Source organism: Haplochromis burtoni, unplaced genomic scaffold (assembly GCF_018398535.1).
Source record: "Haplochromis burtoni strain Fernald_Lab_line unplaced genomic scaffold, NCSU_Asbu1 Contig_200, whole genome shotgun sequence".
Classification (NCBI taxonomy): domain Eukaryota; kingdom Metazoa; phylum Chordata; class Actinopteri; order Cichliformes; family Cichlidae; genus Haplochromis; species Haplochromis burtoni.
In genome coordinates, this window is record NW_024582561.1 from 622,710 (window position 1) to 645,006 (window position 22,297).

General features: G+C 38.9%; 1 protein-coding gene across 3 annotated transcripts in view; it reads left to right on the plus strand.

The window, feature by feature from the left end:
• The window catches only part of samd12 (sterile alpha motif domain containing 12), a 123,360-nt gene that overhangs the window by 48,991 nt on the left and 52,072 nt on the right, over nucleotides 1–22,297 (plus strand). For 2 of the 3 annotated variants that reach the window (XM_005936282.3, XM_005936281.3), the window contains exon 4: nucleotides 3,679–3,819. In XM_005936282.3, the coding sequence (XP_005936344.1) occupies nucleotides 3,679–3,819 (141 nt within the window). Of the gene's footprint in view, nucleotides 1–3,678; nucleotides 14,637–22,297 lie in introns of those variants that run through there. The other variant, XM_042226202.1, reaches the window with a different exon arrangement.

A 22,297-nucleotide genomic window follows, 5' to 3' on the forward strand; every position in this document is an offset into this window, starting at 1 on the left:
AGTTTGTAAGGGTGCCATTTGTGAGTAGCTAATATCCGCCGAAGGGATGTTCGACTAATGCCACTCTCCAGTGACATGCGGCGAGTGCTACGCTGTGGGCTCTTGCTGAATGAAGCTAGGACAGCCACTGATGTTTCTTCATTAGTGACAGTTTTCTTGCGTCCACATTTTGGCAAATCCAACACTGAACCAGTTTCACGAAACTTAGCAAGCAGTTTGCTAACTGTAGCATGGGAGATGGGTGGTCTCGTAGGGTGTCTTGCATTGAAATCTGCTGCAATGACCCGGTTACTGCGTTCACCAGATATCAACACAATTTCGATCCGCTCCTCACGTGTTAACCTCTTCGACATGTCAATGGCTGTGAACAAAGAGAAACTTGTAAATAACTCATGAAAGAATAAAGTTACGTTGAAACCAAGCACACCATTGTTTTTCTTGTGACATTACCAATAAGTTTGATGTGTCACATGGCCCTCTTCCTATTGAAAAAACAAAAGTTGTATCCAAGATGGCCGACTTCTAAATGGCCACCATGGTCACCACCCATCTTGAGGAGTTTGCCCCCTCACATATACTAATGTGCCACAAACAGGACTTTAATATCACCAACCATTCCCATGTTATTACGGTGTATCAATATAAATGGCCCACCCTGTACATTAGAGAGTTACCTAGGCAACCGAAGCAACAGGCATATGCAAGTGACAGGCTATCGGCTTCAAAGTGACACACTACAAATCGCTATATTCAAAAGTTTGAAAGTAGAATCAATTTAGGAGTTCTGAGTTCTACAAAGAACAATGGGGGAAATATCTGCATACAATACAGTGCATGTTGTTGTCATGCCTCATGATAAAAATCTGTTAAAATTACAATCACATAATAATTAAAAAAAAATCTGGGAGTAAAGATAAAAAACGGTTGAAGCTGTCCTTAGGATAAGCAAACAGGGAAAGTCTGGGTGGAAGAGATCAAAACCAATTATCACGTAACTGTTCAGCTTATATGTTGGACTGGCTTCAGCGGGGGAATCATTCACCCGTGATGGTGACATTGTAGAGAAAGAAGAGGAAAAAGACATTTAAAAACATCATGCCAAGGTCCACTTACTACGCCATATGAGTCACAAGCCATCTACAAACAAAGTAATGTCAGGGTCCAATGAGAGCAGTTTCAGCACATAATAATGGCAACAGAGGAAAAGACTGTAAGCCTGCCCTTCAGATTGTACACCAAGAGCCTCAGCTGGCACACAAACAGGTGAAAGCAAGGGAATGTTACAAAGTAAGAACATATGGTTGAATGAAAGTTCTTCCTTAAACTTATTGACCTGAAATAAGATATATGAGGTTTAGCTTACCTTGATTCTTTTAAGTATCCCAATCTTCTGTCTGTGGTGATCACACAATGTGTGGGCAAATAAATAATGACGGGTGGGTATTAAAGTTGCGGAGAACATAGTTATTATACTTCTATTTTTCTTTATTAGTTTTTATTTTTGTTGTTTGTTTGTTTTGACTTTTTGTTTTTAATTAAAAACAATTTCCAGAGTGTTTCCAGTTTTTATTGTTTGAAAAATGTTTCATTGTAGTTTAGTTTTTATTAGTTTCACTGCTAGTTTCAGTCTTTTTAAGTATTGCCAGTATTGCTTTAGGAAACATTAGTGTCGGTATTACAGTAAGTAACACAGTGTTTTTAAAGCAGTCTTGTAGATATCCTGAGTCTCAATAAAGATGCCCATTAAAGCTTCAATAGGCAAGTTGTGATAACAAATTTTAGTAAAGTAATAAATACTAAGGGGAGTTTCTCTAAAGCAGGGGTGTCAAACTCCAGTCCTCGAGAGCCGGTGTCCTGAAACTTTTAAGCTGAGGTGGCATTCAGCAATTTGATTCATGTTGCAATGAAGCGAAGCGAATGAAGATGGTCCAATAAAAGTACATTTTTCCAAACACTTGCATTTACTTCCATTTATTTACATTTACTTCAGTAGGCTTAGGGGTTGCCACCTCAGCATGCAGTCTATAGAGTCTTCCTAATGGCCTACTAATCTTATTCATGTGTGTGTTGCAGCAGGGACACATTTAAAAGTTGACTGGAGTTTGACACAAGTGCTCTGTAGTTTTATTTTAATTTTCCAAATTCATAATATCAAGATGATAATAATAACATATAAAGATTCTAAGCATGCATTATTATCCATTATGTAAAGTTTGCCGTGTTTTCTTTGTTGTTTCTGCTGTTGTTTAAGGTAGACTTTACAGAAGCACAGAAAAAGCAAACCTCTGTTGCCATGCCAATCTATCTTGAGTTACAAGATCAGGTGCCAAGTGATGGCTGGTCAATATTTATAGACTCATAACAGCATGCTTTATGTGTGCATCCTTTTTTTTTTTTTTCATTCTGTCAGTTTGTACGTCTCACTCTTCTTTCCCGACTTTCTACTCTCAGCCTCCGATTCCACTCTCTTTTTTCACATCAGTAATCTTCGTCTTTCCATCTTCCCATTTAATATGCTCCTCTTACTTCTGAGTCTTTATGACTCTACTTAGTTCCCCAGTGCTTTTGTAATGTCTACAGTCTTTCAGTGCGACTCCAAGTTGAGGCGTCTTAACTATATTAGGCATTTTACCCCCATCTGGCCGTAGGGCAGAGTCAAGAGCTTCTTTTGTTAGAAAGAAGAAAATTGGCCAAACACAGTCAACATTTTACCGATAACACTTAAGGGTACTTAGCTTTCCAAGCAAACTCCCTTTTGTGCTGTGGTAGCAAAGTGGTAGCATGGGGCTCGGCATGCCCAAACAATCTACAACAGATAGTCCAAGAAAGTCAAGAGACATGAAATTGTAAAGTCTGCCTTTTTTTTGCAGGCAGGCTGGATTTGAACAAAAGCAAACATTTTTATATTAAATCTTTATTATTGAGCCTTCGCATTTGATTGTTGTTGATCAAACCACAAATAGTCGTGGAACAGAGGAAACTAGAACAAAAAGAAGATGGGGACGAATATGAGAAACCAGCATCCATGAGGCTTTCAGGACCGAGCTACTCTCTTGGCAGTCAAACCAATCAGATTTTCTTGTCCAGACAGCCAACAGGGCGAAAGAGGAAAGGAGCTGCTGGGGACGAACTTTAATGCCTAGTAATTGCTCTGCAGTATTATCCTATCTGCTTACCATCCCACATGTTACAAAGGCACTCATAAGAAGCGTTAATAATTACACCATATTCTGCATGGCTTTTTATCAGCAGCCTAAATCCCCTTCATACAAACTGATTGCATGATTAAATTATGAATTTTTATACAAGGATTTGCAATTAAGGAAAGAGCTGTGAGGGATCCTTGCTCAAGGGATACACAGTACTGATATTTATGCAGAGACGAATCTGCTTTGCAGTGAGTTGCACTGGGCTTAATTGGAAATTTCAGGCTAAGTGACGGTCACATAAAAAAGAACGAGTCGTAAAACAGTTTCTCTTTATGCTTTTAAAAAAGAAAATATTGCGTCCTTGAACAGCTTTAGGAATTTGCACTTGAATGCCGTTGACACTCTGCTCTTCCACAGGCACGAATACGTTATCGGTAGCCCTTTTTGGAGTGTCTCCAGCTGTGCATGTTAAATTTCACCCAGGCGTCTCACCTTTAACCTTCAGATTCATTTTGCGTGTTTTGTTCAGGGCGGGCTCTGATGAGATTGACGGACAGAAAGCTGGAAAGAATGGGCATCATGCAGGAAGCGCAGAGGCAGCACATCCTGCAGCAGGTCCTGCAGCTTCGTGTCCGGGAGGAAGTCCGGACTCTTCAACTTCTCACACAAGGTAACTTTTAGGCAGAACATGTTCGTCTTCATCTGCCTGTATTTTATTCCATCCCTAGCATCCTCTCGAACATCAACCCTCTGCATATCCTCCTTCACTACATCCATGAATCTTTCAACCCAACCCGTCCCCTTTATCCAGGCTTGGTTCTGGCACTAGGATTTCACTGGCCTCCCTGTGGCTGGGTCTTCTAAGCAGAACCCTTTGCACACAGTATATACGCTGGACCATAATGCTGTCAATCCTCATCAGCATCTAGGTTTTAAGCGTACATATTTTATCTGCCTGTCAGCAATGTAAAATTCTTCTCAATAAACCCAGCATGTCACATTTTGATAAATATTCAAATCATTTAATGTGCAGCATTTATGCACATGCCATCTGTAGTCATGGCAATCACTGCATGTTTTAAAGCCTGCAGGAAGTGGTGAATCATAAATGATTATGCAACTGAGAGAGTCATGCACAAATTGTTTCTTTTGGTATCTTTTGGTGTACTGTGATCACAGACAGCTCAGAGTGGTAAACATGATGACTTGTTGATGTTAAAGGCGTAGTTTAGAGCTATCCTGCTCCACATTTACCTGGTGGAGCATGATAAGTGTATATATCTCTTTAAGGCCAGATGCAACATCAGCGTGTAAAACCCTTTAAGACGGTGCGATTTTTGCAAGCTTCTCTGGAACGTTATATATGCTTTGCATTTAAAAAAATATATTAACTACGCTTACAGCATGTACGGCTCTAAAGAGAGATGCGCACAGAAGTCGCTGCCTTTTAAGATTTACGACTTTACCTGCCTACACAGGTCAGGCTGTGATAACTTATATGGTTACACTGTAAGGTTGTTTGACAAAACATTTCAGAATAGCTATAAAGAGTCTACCTGTATGCCAGACATTCATCTCAGCAATATGTGTGGGTGCTGCTACACTCCAACGCAAGCACAGGCATAGGATCAATGCTCGTGTGCTGACAGAAGAACAAAATACCTTCAGTTTTGCAAGCAATATGTTGAGTTTATTAACACTAAAGGAAAAGGAATGATTTTAATTGTAAGTGGACAGTTTATCTGCATACTGTAGAGCTGTCTGAATTCAGAATATGTTCTTAAGAAGTAACATTGCAGTATTAACTTAGACTGTTTTAACTACTAAACATATTGCTTTCTCTAATAACTTTGACAGCCAAGGTTTAACTGTTTTTGTCTTACTTTCCCTGCGTTAGCTTACTCTCAATGCATGTAGCAGTAAATGTACTGTTAACAAACACACTTTAGAAATATGCAGTATAGGAGCAATACAGCGGGTATAAAAATGACGACTCTGTATTTAGGTCATGCCAAAGCAGCTCAGAGGGATTTAAGTTTAGATTTTGTTTTGGCTACTCCAAAAGTTTCATTTTGTTTTTGTTTTTTGTTCTTTTTGGAGCCATTCAGAGGTGGACTTCCTGACCTGTTTCAGATCATTGTTCCGCTGCATAATCCGAGTGTGCTTGAGCTTTAGGGCACAAACTGATGGCTGGACGTTCACCTTCAGGATTTTCTCGCAGAAAGCAGATTTCATGGTTTCATCAATTATAGCTAGTCATTCAGGTCCAGAAGCAGCAAAACAGTGTCAGACTATCACACTAGCACCACTATATTTGACGGTTGCTATAATGTTCATTATATGAACTGCTGTATTAGGTTTACACCAGATGCAACAGCAAACAAAAAGTCCATCTTTTGTCCTGTCAGTCCACAGAATATTTTCCCAAAAGTCTTGGGAATCATCAGGATGCTTTTTTTGGCAAATGTGAGACAAGCTTATTGTTTTTATTAGTCAGTGTTTTCTCCTTGGATCTCTCATGTGGATGCCATTTTTGCCCATTGTCTATCTTATTCTTGAATCATGAACTCTGACTTTAATTGAGACAAGTGAGGCTCGCAGTCCTTTACATGTCGTTCTGGTTTAATCTGTGTCCTTGTTGATGCACTCTTGAAGTGGATAATGGTGCATGTCATCCACAAATGCATAATTTGAATGCAGTTATATGACAAATAATACAGCTCATTGTGCAGTTAATTGCTGATTACTTAGCACTCCATCTGGCTTCAAAGATGCTAATGTTGGCGCATCAAAGCTCAGACCAGTGGCTCTTCATGGTGGTTATGGCTTTCTTTTATATACAGTCTCTGGGGATTACATGAAACAGACGGAAGAAACTGAGAAGTGTAAACAGGCTTACAAAAAGCTCACCATTTTCCTCCATTTATGTTCATGCACAAGGATACGTAAATGCAGTTTGTCCTTCAGTCTCATTTTTTGCTTTTGACAGACCATTCATCTGACTTTCCACAATACATTCTTCAATACATTCTAAAGTGATCCAAAATTAATGAGCTTGTCTGTTGCTCTAACTCCACCTTTTTAACAAGTTTCATCAAATTCGGCTCAGTAGTTTTTACTTAATCCTGCAGACAAACAAACATACAGAGAAACAAATAAACATCACTGGAAACATACATCCGCCTCCACTCTATCCTTGGCGAAGGCATAACAGCCAGCCAGGTGCTGTTGTTTTCCATCTTCTCCCCTCTCGCTCTCCTCCTCACCCTGTGAATTCTCAGCATCCCTCGTCTCTTTCTCAGCAATTCTAGCTTCCCTCCACCAGCTACCAGCAGCACTCCTCATCACCACTGTTTCCATCAGCACCCATCTGCAAAGACTCTCAAGCAGAGCTTCGCCTCAGGGGCCAAGAAACAAATTCTAGGGATCTTTGTCACTTCGCAAAATTCTTGGAAAACATTTGGAATGTGATAAAGCTGGCACTGTCCCCCGCTTCTGTTTTGGTCCCTTAGCACGTAGAAAACATAAAGACAGAGTGGAAAGGATGGAGATTGTCTGAGTGATGACACTTTGCTAAGGGCTACTCTTAGCTTCTTTGTCACAATTTGTGTCTCATCTTCCCCAGTCTTCTTCTTTTTTTCACTCTCTCTCTCATTCCTCTCTGTTTTGTATTGATGATATGGGGAATGACAGCCCACCAGCCTCAGCAGCATCAGGCCACTGGCCTCAGCAGGGAGCAGCCTGTTAGAGAAGCCTATCTGGGCCTCAGGGAGAAAAAACAGAACGACCAAAAATACTAATTTGATAACTGTAGGAAATCTGGAAACAGAAAGAAGAAGTAGAGGATGAAAGGGGATGTAGAAAATGTCTTTTTGTGTATGGCAGTGTGATAAGAAATTAATAAGAATAGGGTCTTCTAAGGTCTACTAAGCATAAATTAGCAGCTTTCTAAAGTATGCATAAGCACTTTTTATTCACAGTAATATCAAGAACACCGGTCATGCTTCAACTTCTATTCAGCAGTCATAGGTGGTGCATCCAAGGCACTTTATATCACTGAACTTTGGTGGGAAGTGAGAGGTACTCTTAAGCTGTTGCTTCTGGACATACTTTTGGTAGTAAAAGGGAAAAAAGTGGAAGGAGAAGAGATGGTGCAGTATTTCTAGGCCCAGGGCGAAGTTCCTTCAGCTGTTGCTAAAGTGAGATACAGCTGTACACAGTTAGAAGCCGAGCCAGTGACAGAGAGAAATTAGGTGAGAAAGAGACGGTGGTTGAGTGCTGTTGAGATAATGAAGAGGAAGAAAGGAGGAGGAAGAGAAGCGTTGAGAGTAGTGGGGAGGGAGTGAGACAGTAGGTGACGAGAAGGTAGGATGAGGGAGAAAAGGCGGTGAGAAGAAAGAATGAGTGAGGAATGTGAGAAAGAGAGGGGGTGAGAAAAGGAAACCCTCCTCACTTAGAGATGTGATGCAAGATATGAATACATCTCTCTTTCTGTACCTATATAAACACATCTCTCTATCCACTTCAGTTCAGTGTCACGGTTGGGCTGCAGCTTATCCTAGCTGTCATAGGATGCGAGGCGGAGTAAAGCCCCGACAGTTTGCCCGTCTGTCACAGGACTAACACATAGAGACAGGCAATTCATGCTCACATTCACACCTACGGTCAATTTAGACTCACCATTTAACCTAACCCCGTGTATATATTTGGACTGCAGGAGGAAGCCCGGAGTACCTGGAAAGAAACCAAGTGACAAAATGCAAAGAGAAAGGCCCCAGCTGGGGAGCGGTTTCAGACCCAGGATGTTCAGGAGGCGACTGTGTTAACCACCATGCCGCTCTCTATCGGTTTATGTCTGTCAAATATATACTTCATTCGACTGAGATATTAAGAGGTTGGAAGCCGGGTCAACACCTGAGGCTGTTTGTCCTGTTGCCTGAGCTTTTTTTGTTGTGCTGTAAGAAGTGTTGTCTTGAACTTGACACGTCTGCGGTTTAATCATATCTTAATTGCCTAATTTGAAGTCCACTGTAGTGGTGTACAGACACCAAATTAGAACAGTTATGCCCTTGTCTAAATACTGACGCAGACAGACACACAGATAGACAAACAGACAGAATAAGGCATTAGAGGAAGCAGGAGAGGGAGAGCGAGAGACAGGTGTTGTAATTACTGCAGTGTACCCAGACAGAATTAGCTCAACGGACAGTGATTAACCTTTAAGGCTTGCTGGGCCATGGGAGAGAAATAATTAGATTTCTCCCCTCTCTTTGTCTCTCCCTTTCTCTCTTTGCCACGAGGACAGCGGAAGCTCACGACCACTTATTCCCTACAGTCATCAGAGATGGGCTGAAGTCCTCCAAATGGAAAGTGATATCCAGTGGTATATCCAGCCTTTTAATAGCAGCCTTAGAGATGCTTTGGAATAAGAGCAGGGTTCAGAATAACACTGATCTAAAGTGGTGTGGTGCACGATACCAGTGGTAGCATAAAAGCAAAGCAGGGGTGTGCACTGTATGTTCAGACTGAGAAATGTGGAGCAGCACTGGAGCTGAAGGAATCTGATTAATGTTGTGCAACATTATGTCTTTTACATTGGCAAGATTATTCCAGCACTTGTGTAGAGAGTAAACAAAAGAATACTTTGTGTTGCTGTTTCTGATGCTTGAAGGGTGAGCATGCTGAAAGAGGTGAGAAAAGAACTTTTCCTCCTTTAGCTGAAGTAAAACTACTACTAAACTAGTATAACAGTATGGAAGCCCTCAGTATATCACCTCAAAAATGAATGAATGAATGAATAAATAAGGATTTTTTTGTCAGTTTGAGAACACCTGTCAAATACAGCTGCTAATATTTCCGCTTCAGCAGGGAGGAAATGAATAAAAGATAAAATCAACAAATGACAGCTTTTCTACAGTGTCTAAACATATGAAAGGGTCAGATATGGAATAGGAAGGACATTAAGGTGAATCCATGACCGAAAACCAATAAAACTGAATATCATAAGGTGATTCAGTACACCATATTGTCACAACTAGATGAAGCATCATTTCAGCACCATACTTTTACCAGTCGCTTTTCTGTTTTCCAAGGATGTCCACACTTCTTGGTGCCAAGCTAGCATGAATTAGCATTTTGACCTGTCCTGTTTTTATGTGCATTTGTGCTGTGTCAGATTTAACATAAAACAAAAATAACCTGTAATGCAAGTTTTGTAAGCATTTTTATATAAATTGAACCAACTGTTTATCCAATGCATTGATGACAAAGGTCGGAGTTGTGCCACGCTTTAGCAGTAACCACTGTTACAAAGTGGCCTGATAACTTGAGGCGAGTCTCCAACATCTCTATGGTGGAATTTCCACCATGCCTTCTTTCCTGTTTTAATGTCCCAAGCCAATTTCAGTGCATTTCAGATGTGTTCGTTGACTTGGCCACTGCAAAGTCGTTTTTTTCTCCTTTCAAAGGTAGATTTAGTCTTATGCTAGGTTGCTGTCCTGCTGCATAACTTCATTTGAGTTTTCAACTTAAAGACTGATGTTCTTCCTCTGAATTTTCTAGCAGTGGGAATTCTAGTAATGATGTTAGGTTGTTGAGAGTGTCTCCTTCTTCAAGCACTTCCTAGGCACCACTATACACCAGTCTATCATGGGAATTAAACACCAGTGAGTAAAGCCCACCAGAGAATTCTTCCAGTAGCTGAGAAAATACAGGGTCAGTCGGGAAGGTATGACCCAATTTTACACAGCTGTTACAGAGAGTCCTTATTTTCTCCATCCTGACTAGAACAGCCAGTCACAACAAACAAAAGCTTGAACAAAGTAGTATATAGAGGCTCCAGGATCATTGTTTGGGTTTTGCTTTCCATACCTTCATACTATGCCACCAGGAAAGCTAGTCACCTTCAGTCTTCTCCCATCAGGCAAAAGATACAAGAGTATTACTAACAGAACATCATGATTAAGGTACCTACCTTCCAGATATTAAGCGCTTTTATACCCACTGAAACGCTTATAAATAACAGTTTAACCTACATCAGGTTGTGATCAGAGAATCCGAATATATTATGCACTGAAACGTATATGTTTGTATCATGCATTTGTAAAATTAACTGAACGTCTTGCAGTAAAAACTGGCCCAAGAACCATCTCACCTCTTTTTTTGGTCACTGGGAAGCATGCAGGATGCAATGGCTGCCGTTTTCTCCATCTTTCATCACCACAAGAACTATGGGGCTACATCACACATTGTGTGACTTTTCTATTAGTGCCATTTGCGAGTAGGGATATTACTGTGGGCAGGGATAGCTCAGTAGGTAGAGTGGTGGTCCTATGATCGGAAGGTCGGGGTTTAAATCCACTGAAAGACTACCCTGAGGTACCCCTGAGCAAGGTACAATCCCTACCCACTGCTCCCTGGGCGCTGGATTGGTGGCTGCTCACTGCTTTACTGACTGAATGAGTTAAATGCAGAGAGGAATTTCCCCTCGGGATCAATAAAGTATACATTATTTATTTATTTATTATTATTTTTAGCTTTTCATTCAGCCTAGAATTTCTGGGGATGTCTTGTAATCATTTGACAACAAGTGTTTCTGATTAAGTTTACAGCTGTCATCAGTGTTATGCTCTTTCTATCCACAGTAGTGACATCTGTAGTGACATCCACAGTGGTCATCTGTAGAAAAAACAAAAGAATACCACATACTCAGCCAAAGATATATTTATTACTATAGTTAATTTCAACAGTAGTTAAAAAGGAAATATTAGGATTGTATGAAAATCGAATGGTGATGTGTTACATATGTGTATTACGAAGGAGAGTGGTGGCAGTTTGCAGCCTGTGTTTGTTTATGGCTTCTTTTGACAATAGGACAGATATTGTCCCTTTTAAAAAATATATATATTTTCTACCCAAAATGTAAATGGTATATTAATTGAAAAATAGCATTTTTCATACTCATATCTTTTCAGATGGATGGTTGGATAGATGGATATATGAAGGTTATGAGGATTAGGACACATACTTACAGCGAACTCTACACGATGTAGCATCCACTTGTTTGGGATGTTTCACTGTATCGCAAGTCCACCTGGAGAGGTTGCAAGCCTTTCTTCACACAAATGCCCTGAAAACCAACTGTAATTGACCAAACGTGTGGAACTAATAAAGGTTTATCTCTCTCTCTCTAATTAATAGATTAGGTAATTTAATCTTTGTCTGGTACCAGTGTCAACTCAGATGTATCAAAATCAATCCATTAAAATCTACAAAAGTTCTCCTCGATATCTGTGTGAATTATCAAATTTAGTTCAATTTTAAACATCTAAAGCACTGTTGTTGTTAGTAGTTTGTCACTGAGCAATTTTGTGGTTCTCACATCTAGCCCTCATCTGTGATGTAGACCAGCGGTCCCCAACCCCCGGGCCTCGGACCGGTACCGGTCCGTGAGTCGTTTGGTACCGGACCTTAACAACGGTGTAGATTCTGCCTGTGCCGCATTGTCTTTTGTGAAAGAACCATCAGACACAGACATGAGGGTAGAAATAAACACAAAGAAAAACAGGGACAGGTATTTTAAAAGCTATAAAGAATACCCATACCATTGTTGTTGTTGTTGTTTTTTTAAACTATACAAAAATGAAACTTTTGTGGGTCCAGATTTTAGAATTATACACATTGTTTCATATTAACAAAATAATACAATTAATACCATAAATATACTTTTTAAATATTCGTATAAGAAGGGATAATGGAATAACATTTGGGCAGTTTTCCTTGCCTTGTTGTTTCTAGACATCTCTGAATGTCCTGTTTTGTCTCTTCTAATGGATCCAGTTACAGAGACTTGTTTTGTTGTGGCTGTATGACCTCAAAGTCTAGTGAAGAAGAACAAATGATAAAGAAATGTTTCCCTTAAAAATCCATGTATCCACAAGCATTTGTCTTGGTTAAATGATTTAAATGAATATTTAAAATGAATTTGTTATTTACCACTAAGGTCTAGTGATGATGTTCGTTCACTATTCCAACAATGACATCATACTCCATTGGCTTGATCTAATGTGGCATGTTAATAACTACCTTATAACCTGAACACAAAATAATTAGCCAATGGATTTTATATAAATTGGCAGACAGATAGTATTTCTATATAGTGATTATGATTCATATGAAATTTTGCATTTCTCAGCATAGTGTACAGTGCGTCCTTCACGTTAGATAAGCAATGTATCCAGTAAATGAACAGTAAAAGATAATCATGTGTAATACTTAAAGTAATCATAAGAAAGCCTTTTTATGAGGTCAGACTATGTCGAGTACTAAAAGTGGTCACACCAAAGGTTTACACTGTAGCTTAATTAATATTTATAGAGAGTTTGTATCTCAGAAAAGGTGCACAGCGCTAGTAAAATATGGATTTACGATATTGTGGAATATTGTGATGATAATATTGTTGTGATTGTGATTAATCCACATTTTCGTCGTTCTTGTTTTTCATGCCAATAATCACTGGCCACGCCTGCTTGAGCCCTAAGATCTTAAATTACGATGAACTTCGTGATCTTCTGATCTTTTCTTTCTGCAGCAGCTATCGTTGAGCTTTTGATGTGCCAGGTGTTGCTTGCACATTGTGAGCAGCATCAGGTAATGGTGGTTGTGGTGTAGGAACTAAATGTGGGCCGGCTGTGGCTGGTAATGGGTCTTCAGGTTGAGGTGACATGGCTGAAGATGATAGTCCCCAGATGTTTGTGGCACTCTTGGTGTGCGTTCTTTACTTAGCTTCAGATGGTCGATGTTTACTTTTGAAATTATAACCCCAGTGCAAACCTGAAGGTCTGCGCTTTTGTCCTGGATAGCCGTTATAACATATGGTCCTAAATAATTTGCTTCCTGCTTTCCTCCTTTCCTCTGCTGGGTGCTTATGTTGGCTCTTTAAACCTTGTCACTGACTTTTTATTCTGATTTTTGTCTTTTCCTGTGCAACAACTGTTTAGGTTTTGCAATATTCTGTGACATCTTTTCCATGCATTTTTGTCTTCAATCAGAAATCTCTAATTTGGATATAACAAAACATATTTCAGATAAAAGAATATAGAAACTAACATCAGTGTCTCTGATTGTATTTAATGTACAAGGAGACAACTTTTCTATTCATCAAAACATTCCTTGTGTTGGTGTTGTTATGGTGGTGCTATAGCACGCATTGAAGTAGTTCTGCGGGAAGCTTGAATTCTTATTGAGATGTATCGTGTTTGATTGTCGAGTAGTTTGTCACAGACAGAAAGATAAAAACAACAACCATATACTGTTTGGGAAATTTGGATGGTTAACAAGCCTCCCTGCCAAAGTGAGTACTTGGTGGTCATCTGCTTCTTCTTTTTCTTTTTCTTTTTTGTTCGAACCCCAAATATCACGGCATCAATATAGTCAACCCATGTTCCTGGGTGGTCACCGACAATTTTAAAGAAGTCTCTGACAGCATTTGTTTGCAGATGATGGGGCAAACACTGATTTTTTTTTAATCTAATATATATTCAACATTTCACTGTTTTGCTGAGCTGCAATAATATATAAAACGCACTGGTTTTAGTCTCTTTACAAAAATAAAATTTCCAGCATAGTGCAAATAGAAATGCATTACAGTAAGAGTTAAAACATATACCAGTCATACAAATGTCACACACAGAGTTATCAATACCAGGATGATGGTTCTGTTTGAACTGTAACCTGAAAAACAATATACAGCTCTTTTCAAAAATTATAATCATTAAATCAAAAACTTTGTTTGGACAGGAGATGACATAGCCATCTTTGAAAATATAATAAAAATGATTTATGTCATCAATAATCAATAGAAAAAATGGCATTACAATGATTAAGCCCTTCCTATAACTACTGGTCACCTTCAGGATTCATGTTTTAGCTGAAATTAAGATACTTAAAATACTTTAACCCTTTCATGCATCAATTATGACAAAAAAAATCCTGATTAAGGTTTAATTGAAATTTAATCAGGCAGTTTGTCACTTCTATGGCTGATTTGGACTTCAGCAGATACACCTGTGGTCATTTTGTGATGTAGTCAATAAACATGCAAACATACTGATTTCCAGTTTTGGTTTTTGTTAGCTTTCCAGTAAGATCCATTCCAACCAGTTCAAATGATTGGAAAACCATAAATAAAAATGTCACGGCGAGTGAAGTGAGCCGTGTGGAGATAATGAAGTAGGATCCAAACGCAGGCACTTGTAAAGGTGGTTTATTGAAAGTAAAGTACAAAATAGAAAAAGGGCAAACTGGACTGCAGACTATCTGAACTGGGAACAACTAAACTACAAAACACGAACCAGGACACGAACATGAAGAAGGATGGGCGGAGGCAAGTGATGACGGACAGCAGGGAGAACACATGGATGAAATACGATGGATACACAGACGGACCAGCGACTACAACACCAGAAGACACGACTTAAATACACTCAGAGAAACACAGGGAGATTACACACAGGTGGGGGACACAGCTGGGAGTGATTAACGAGACAAGGGAGGTAAAACTGAACACACTCACATGAGACGCAGACCTACACAATAAAACAGGAAACAAGAAAACACTACACAGAGACGCAGACTCGACACTGAGAGACAGACAGAATATAACACATGGAACTTGAACTATACTGAACATGAGACACAACCGAAGAACAAATCCTTAAACATGAATAAACTGAAACATAGAATTCTAAATAATAATCAACGAGGCACAAAAGTAACAAAACGATCATTCAAAAACAAAACCTAAGAACTCAAAATGCTGTCGAACCGACCCAGAACCGTGACAAGAAAGACATATTAAGTAAATTCATCATATAAAAATTAAAGACGGTGCTCGAACATCCAGGTACGGCTGTCCCATACTGTTCATCTGCATATGGTTAGTAGAAAAATGTTTGGTCAAGCATCCAAGTGACTTCTTATGATTTGCTGCCTGCAGGTTCTAACCTCTGACTAGCCTTTATTGGAGTGTACTCTACATTTTGTTTGTTTTTTATTGTAGTAGCACTTGCCTGACAAACTGTGCACTGGGAAACCTGAGCAATTATTGTGGCAGGGGAATTTCAAATTATTAAATGAACACCTTTGTTAATTAGAAAGTAATAACAAATGACTTTTAGCCTCGTTTTTAAAAAAAAAAAAAACAGTTATAATATTTGGAGTACCCACCCAGTTATCGATGTCTACTGACATTCGTGGCCAGTACAAACATTTTGAAATGGCTTCACGTGTTTTTGTTTGCCCACAGTGAGCCTCAGTGGGGCTGGCATGAAAACCAGAGAAAGTAGTGTTGGCTTCATTGTTCCCACACACTATCTTTGTCATGATAGACCTGGCAGTGCTTTTGTGATGCTTGTGAAACAGCTGCTCTCCTAAACAGAAGGAAAAAAGTATATAGAACATTTTTATTGTAGGTTTACCCTGATAATGGTAATATGTGGTAATGAAATCTTTCCTTAGTATGGTGGCAGCTCATAAAATATGCACAAATTAGTAACTTGGGGAGAAATTTTCACTGATTGTCTCATATTTTTATGAGCTGCCACCCTCATAAGCCAAATAACTAATGCCAGATATACCAGGATGGTATGAACAAGACCTCCAGAAAAACTGTCATGCTGAATGCATTTAATAGTAATTCTGAAGTTTTATATTTATATTTCTGGTTATATTTTTCCTGCAAATATTCACTGAAATTAATTTCATGATATATTTAAGGCTGTCACTCTTGTCACACACATTTAATGTATAACTATGCTGTATAAATATGCTTCCACGACCAGATTTATAATTTCTGACAGTTAACAAAAAGTTATATAAACTGCAGATAAATACATAAAGGCCTTCATGTGGTTTTTGTCCCTTTTTGGTTATGTAATAACAATTTAATCTTAAATTAATCAAGGCATAAACTGTAAATAACAATTCACATTAAATTATAAATGAAGTAAATATGTGTTAATACTGCCACCTTTAAGAAAGTAATATTACTTGCTTTGTCAGTGCTGTGTACTTAATAGCAAATTATGCTCAGAGGCTAAAAACATGTAGAGTAGAATAGAATAGAATAATCCTTTGTCCCACAAGGGGAAATTTGGTTGTAACAGCAGCAAGAAAAAAAAACTATAGTAACTAAATCTAGATCTGCTTAAGTAATATGGTAACATTCATCTTTCACTGTTTCATAAAAGCAAAACATTACTACTTGAGAACTAGTGAGCATAAATGAATTTACTCTGAATTATAATTATAAATTGCTTGATTGTGTTCTTTCTGTTTAGTTGTGCCCAGTTTACACTATCTAACTAGCACAGAGTTCAATATTCAACGTATCAGTTTGTACACCATTTTGCCAAAAAGTTGTGATGACATGATGCCATTCATCATCTTGTGGTTTACCAACTGTTTCCATGGATGCTTTTTTTAAAAGGGATTTTTCAGATGTTGTAGTCATGAAAACTTTGAGGTGTAATTTCTTGGATGTTTTGCGTAGAACTTATTGCAACATTGTTGGAGGATTTGTGGAATTCCAGCCACTTCTGAGAGATGAACTGTTGTTCCCCATTTTCAGCAGCTCAAAAGTAACTTTGCTCATGAAAGCAGTGGGATAAATTGTAGTCTCATCAATAAACACTAGCAGGGAAACAATCCCATTGCATAACATTGGCTCTACCATGTTTGATGCATTTCTTGCATTGTGTCATTCTGGTGAGACTTTGTAGCCAACTTTGTTCTTCTGAGAAAGATCTACTGAATAAATGATTTGACTTTGCAGGACTGTTTGCAATCAGAGTTGTTTCTAATCCAGTTGCAAGCACTTATCAGTGCACCAGACTTACCAACCAAGAGGGCAGATATGTTTTTGTGTTAACAGAGGTTGCTTTTCCTTTTATGTGTCACATTTTATTTGAGGGTTTATTAAATGTTCGTGTTGGATCTACACAAAAACAACCGAACAACTCCCATCTATTCATGTTAACGTAAATGTCTTCATCTAAGGTATAAATCCTTGATATTTTCCCCTGACATACTTTGGGCATTAAGAGAGAATCAAAAGATCTGTCCATGTCTGAGGCAAAGTGAGGAGGACTGGATGAAAAACAAAAATATCTGCCCTTCTCTAGCAAATTAAAGTGAGTTATGGCTTCACATTAGCTCTTCTGACACCTTAAAAAGTCAAACTCTGAGACAATGGAAGAGGGAATGAGATTGTTATGATTAATTAGGTTGTTTTCTTTATAATGCCATTTAGCCATTCAGATAGTTGTGTGTAAAACCCTCTAGTGAGTGCACTGAATCTCCACGAATTAACTCCAAATACAAAGATTGGAAGCTGTTAAGCCATCGTCTTTCTCCTCTTAAAAAAAATCTCATTTTACTCTTCTTCTGTATTCAATTTCATGCTTATAACCATTTCAGAGTTTTCAATAACAGCCCTATGCCAGTAAATATGCTATTACTGGCTTGTGAAATCATCGCTCTTAAAAGAAACTTGAATTACACAGCTGACAGAGCTCTATGAAAGTGGTTTTCTGAGTACATAGTGCTAATCTGTGAATGTAGACACAGGCTCACTGCTTATGCTTCATTTACTGTAACAGAGACTCATTTAAAAGAGAAGATGAGGACACCTTTGAAGAAATTGGACATAGCTGCTTGACAGTTTCACTTTCTTTCACTTTGTGCACTTGTGCCTGTTATTGTCCACTGCGTTTGTGACATTTGTTCTTCGGTTGTTGACACGTTTGTTTGCTTGAATCAACAGTATAAAACACTTTTTAAAGATGTTAAATGTAGTTTCAGCTCCCATACTTTATCAGTGACATAATATATGCACGCGAACATTCAAAAGTAAGTAAACAAATAAATCTTAGACATCCCTTAATGTTAGTGCTGTTTTTGATTCCTTCCAGATAACAAGAGCTACTGTCTCTTTTCTTTGCTTAAATCTCTGAAACTATGGCCTGAATTTCTTATTCCTTTCCCAGTCTGACAGCTTTTGTAAAGTACTATGGCCCGGGGGCAGTAAATGAAGAAAGTTTTTCTGTTGGGATTTAGTAGACCTATGTTTCCTTTGCTTCAGGCCCCTTAATGAATGATCTCCCCCTGCTTCATGGATTTATAGAGGAAATCTCTTCAGTAACAGGATACCCTCTCCAGCTTTTTTCCCATGTTTTTTTAACTTGTTCGACACGCACACTTTGCCGAAATGAAGATTCCAAGTAACTAGAGACACTTTACTAACCATAAATAAAACAAATTTCACATATTCCCCCTCTAGTAAATTACTGCATCATTTTACAGTCCAGTGATTGTGGGATAACAAGCAGTCAAATCAATAACATTAATGCTTACAACCACAAAGTGGGAACACTGTGAGGTTGGCTCAGAAGTGGTAAGACACTGTGATCATGTACAAGATTAAGAGATCTTTTAGATTTTTTGCTTCCAAGCTGTACCCCTGGACCTGTGTGCTAATTTCCAGGTCCATTCGTTTTTCTTGACTCTCTATGTGAGTCACAGTTCAAAATAATCCTTCTTTACCTTATACTGTCCTTTATAGTTCCCTTTGTCCTATTGCCCTCCTTCACGATGATTTCAGCAGGTGGTTGTGGCTGCTGTGCTCAATACTAGTGCTGTGAGCCTAAGATCAGAGGTGGCAAAAAGTACAGACTTTCTTTACTAAAGTAGAAGTACAGATGCCTGAGTTTAAAAAAAAAAAAACAAAAAACCTAAAGTACTGAAGCAACTTTTTTACTCAAGTAAAAGTGAAAAAATACAAACTCAGAAATGTACTCAAAGTAAAAAGGAATTCCTTGAGGGACAATTCTACTAACCGTTTTTGTACAAAGGTAGCTGAAGAGTTTGCTGTATTAATATAATAAAATGATATTAGTACACGAGAACACATAAATGATGATTTATTCCCCCAACACTGACACCTTCTTAACCGGACAGCTTAACCTTTAGCTGGCAACAGCACGTGTGTGCTTGCTGTTTGTTGAGCTGATAGAAACATTTAATTTTAAATTACCAGTCACTCCCTTCACCCTTCCTCCTCTTGACCCGTTAAATGAACCAAAAGTAACGAGTCCGTTTTCAAAATGTAAGGAGTAGAAAGTACTTATATTTGTTTAAAAATGTAGGGAGTAAAAGTAAAAAGTTGTCCAAAAAACTCAAGAAAAGTACAAATATATATAAAATTTCGGCTTAAGTACAGAGGGAAGAACTCCACACACGCTTGCAAGACATCTGCCTAAAATGACCACATTAAACCAGCGGTCCCCAACCTTTTTTGCGCCACGGTGCGGTTTATGTCCAACACAGACCGGCCTTTAAGGTGTCGCGGATAAATACAACAAAATAAAACCCGTACCAATACCAAAAAGAAAAAGATTTATTCATAACACACGGAAAAAGACCCAGGGAAACTGAGTTAACGATGAAAAAATAAAGATATTAGAGCAGCAAAAACTGTCAATTAGAATGAAATCAGTAATTACTTGTACATGGGCTAACCTTAATATTTAATACATGTATTAATATTTAATACATGAAGGCTTTGTATCATCACCATGCAGTTACGAACAACTCTAAAAGTGCAGTTATAAACATTTGGACATATTTTTGTTGCCAATTATGTTCAAATAGAACTAAATAAAAATAGCCTGAAAAGTTTTTAACTTTTCTTCCAAGTATATGGGCCAAAAACAAGATTCATCGAAAAACAATAACTGACATTTATGCTTTTAACTCTTAAAGTCACAGAGCAGTGTCCATCTTTTTATGATACTTGCATTTTTCAAAGTCTGCTGCATTTAACTCTGGATGTTTTGCACATTTTCATAGGTGAAACTGTGTACAAATGTAAACATTTTTAATTAAAAACTGAACAAAACGTCTTTATTCTGCGACCTTGATCTGCCAAATTCAGCACATCCAGGGCTTTTGGTGAAGGATGGCCAGCAGCGTAGGTTATCTGTGTGTCCCGTTGGCCATCATAAGTGAACAAAATATCCTTGCTCCAAAGACTTTATTGAAACCACTCACTCTGAAGAGTTAAGGAGCTCAGGGTGACTACTGTCCTTCCTTTGGGCTTTTTAGCAAATCAGATGTCTTGCAAGAGTGTGTGGAGAGCTGAGAGCTCTCATTATACAAGTTCTCTCCTCAGGCTTCTGCCCTCTGTGGAGGCGCTTCCTCCTTAAACCTCTCTTGATGCCATCTTTTTCTTTCTTCTTGCTTTCTATCTATCTATCTTGCTTTCTCTCTTGCTTGCTTGCCTTTTCTCCCTTTCTTTTTCCTGCCACAAGCGAAGGTCAAATTAATTATTTTCCTTAATTTCCTGTCACCCAGATTCCTCCCTCAGAGACTCCATCTATGGTGCGGTGCCTGAAAGATGTGATTAAAGTGCAGACAAAGTGAATACCTATGTCTGACAAAGTGAGCCATGTTTTTTCCTTTTTCATATAGATATATGGAGCGTATGGCAATATCGCTCTTAATAAAGTCTCGCAGACTCATTTTTACTCTTCTCTGAATATTAATTCGATGCCTTGGGTGACTCCACATTAAAAGCCATTTTGAGCTCATACAAGGGAAATGTCAGTTAGGAGCAAATGGTTTCACCATTCAGACAGCAACCTAACCTTGGCCATTAATGGCAGTGGTCTCAGGGATACAAAGCCCAGCGGCAGACATCCACTGTATAGCAATACACCTCAGAGAGTAAATGCCTCCCCTGTTAGGAAAGCAACCGGGCTGTTGTGTAATCAAGGTATAGCAGAGATCTCACAGCAAGTAGTGCCCAGTTGTATTTTGATAGGAATAAGCAAAGAAGAAGAAAGAAAAAAATAAATAAAAAGAGAACCAGTGCAGCCTATTTTCCTCAGAGTATTTCTTATAACCTCAAGCTATAATTCTCTTTGGCATGCAGTGAAATCTTCCTTTTCAGGGCCCCAATTACATACTTTCCCTTTTCACCTCCCTCGAAGCGCTTCAAACTGGACTGCTAGTTGGCTATTTTCTTCTTTTTTTTCTTCTTCTTTTTTTGGGGGGTGAGGAAAAAAGCACACATAGCTGAGCAGAATCAAGGTTAGGCAAAACTCATTTCATCTAGTTTTACTCTCGGTGAAGCAAGAGATGCATAAATGCACCAAGCCCGCTCTTACCTCCAACTCCAGCTCACAAGGACACCAGAGCAGGATGCAGCCAAGTATGAACAACATGTGCAGATCTCTTAATGAAGCTAAAGGAAAGAGGGCACTGCTGGAATTCCAAATTATGTGAGGAAACGGATGAAACAAAGAGAAAATGAAAAGGAATAAAGAGAGATAATAAAGAAAGATGTACCCAGAACCAAAGGAAGACAGAGAATGGGTGGAAAAGGTGGAATAGCCCGAGGAACAGCATCAGCACTTGTCAAATGTGGTGTGTGCACTTGTCTGTGTCTCAGTGTCCTGCCATCTGACCCATGGCAGAGGGAAACAGATTGCTTTGACAGGTCCACTGACATCATATGATATGATCTGCACTTTTGACAGAGTCTCCAGAGAGTCCTGGGCTGCCGAACGTCCAGTAAGGCTTGAAAGCATTATGGTAGTTTTTGCCCCGTAACGTGACTGCTGTAAGGGAAAATTTACAGAGTTAATCCATCATTATATCATTTGTATAGATGTGGCCTTGCACCACAAAGGCCAAATGTTGTCAGAGTCTGGATGCCAGCAGTTATGCAAACTTAATGAAGTTGGTGCATCTTGCAGAAGTACTCTGTAAACTGTACGATGGTGGGAAATCACAACTCTATATAAAATGACCTCCACAGATGATGAATCCCAAGCACTCAATAGTTTGCTTTTATATGCCTTTTTAAACCAGAAGTAGCGGGTAAGGTTTCACTGTGCACAGCCGCAGTCATTAGTTTAAAGCAAAATGAGAAGCCATTAGGAAGTCATCGTACTGGTCGCCTGGCAGCATTGGCTGGTTCCACTTAGTCTGCAGCTGCCTCCAGCCTCACTGACCACCTCCGGACATCCAGGAGCCCAGACAGCGTGGACAGACCAGACTCCTGAGCACACGCCTTCAGCTTCCCAGCA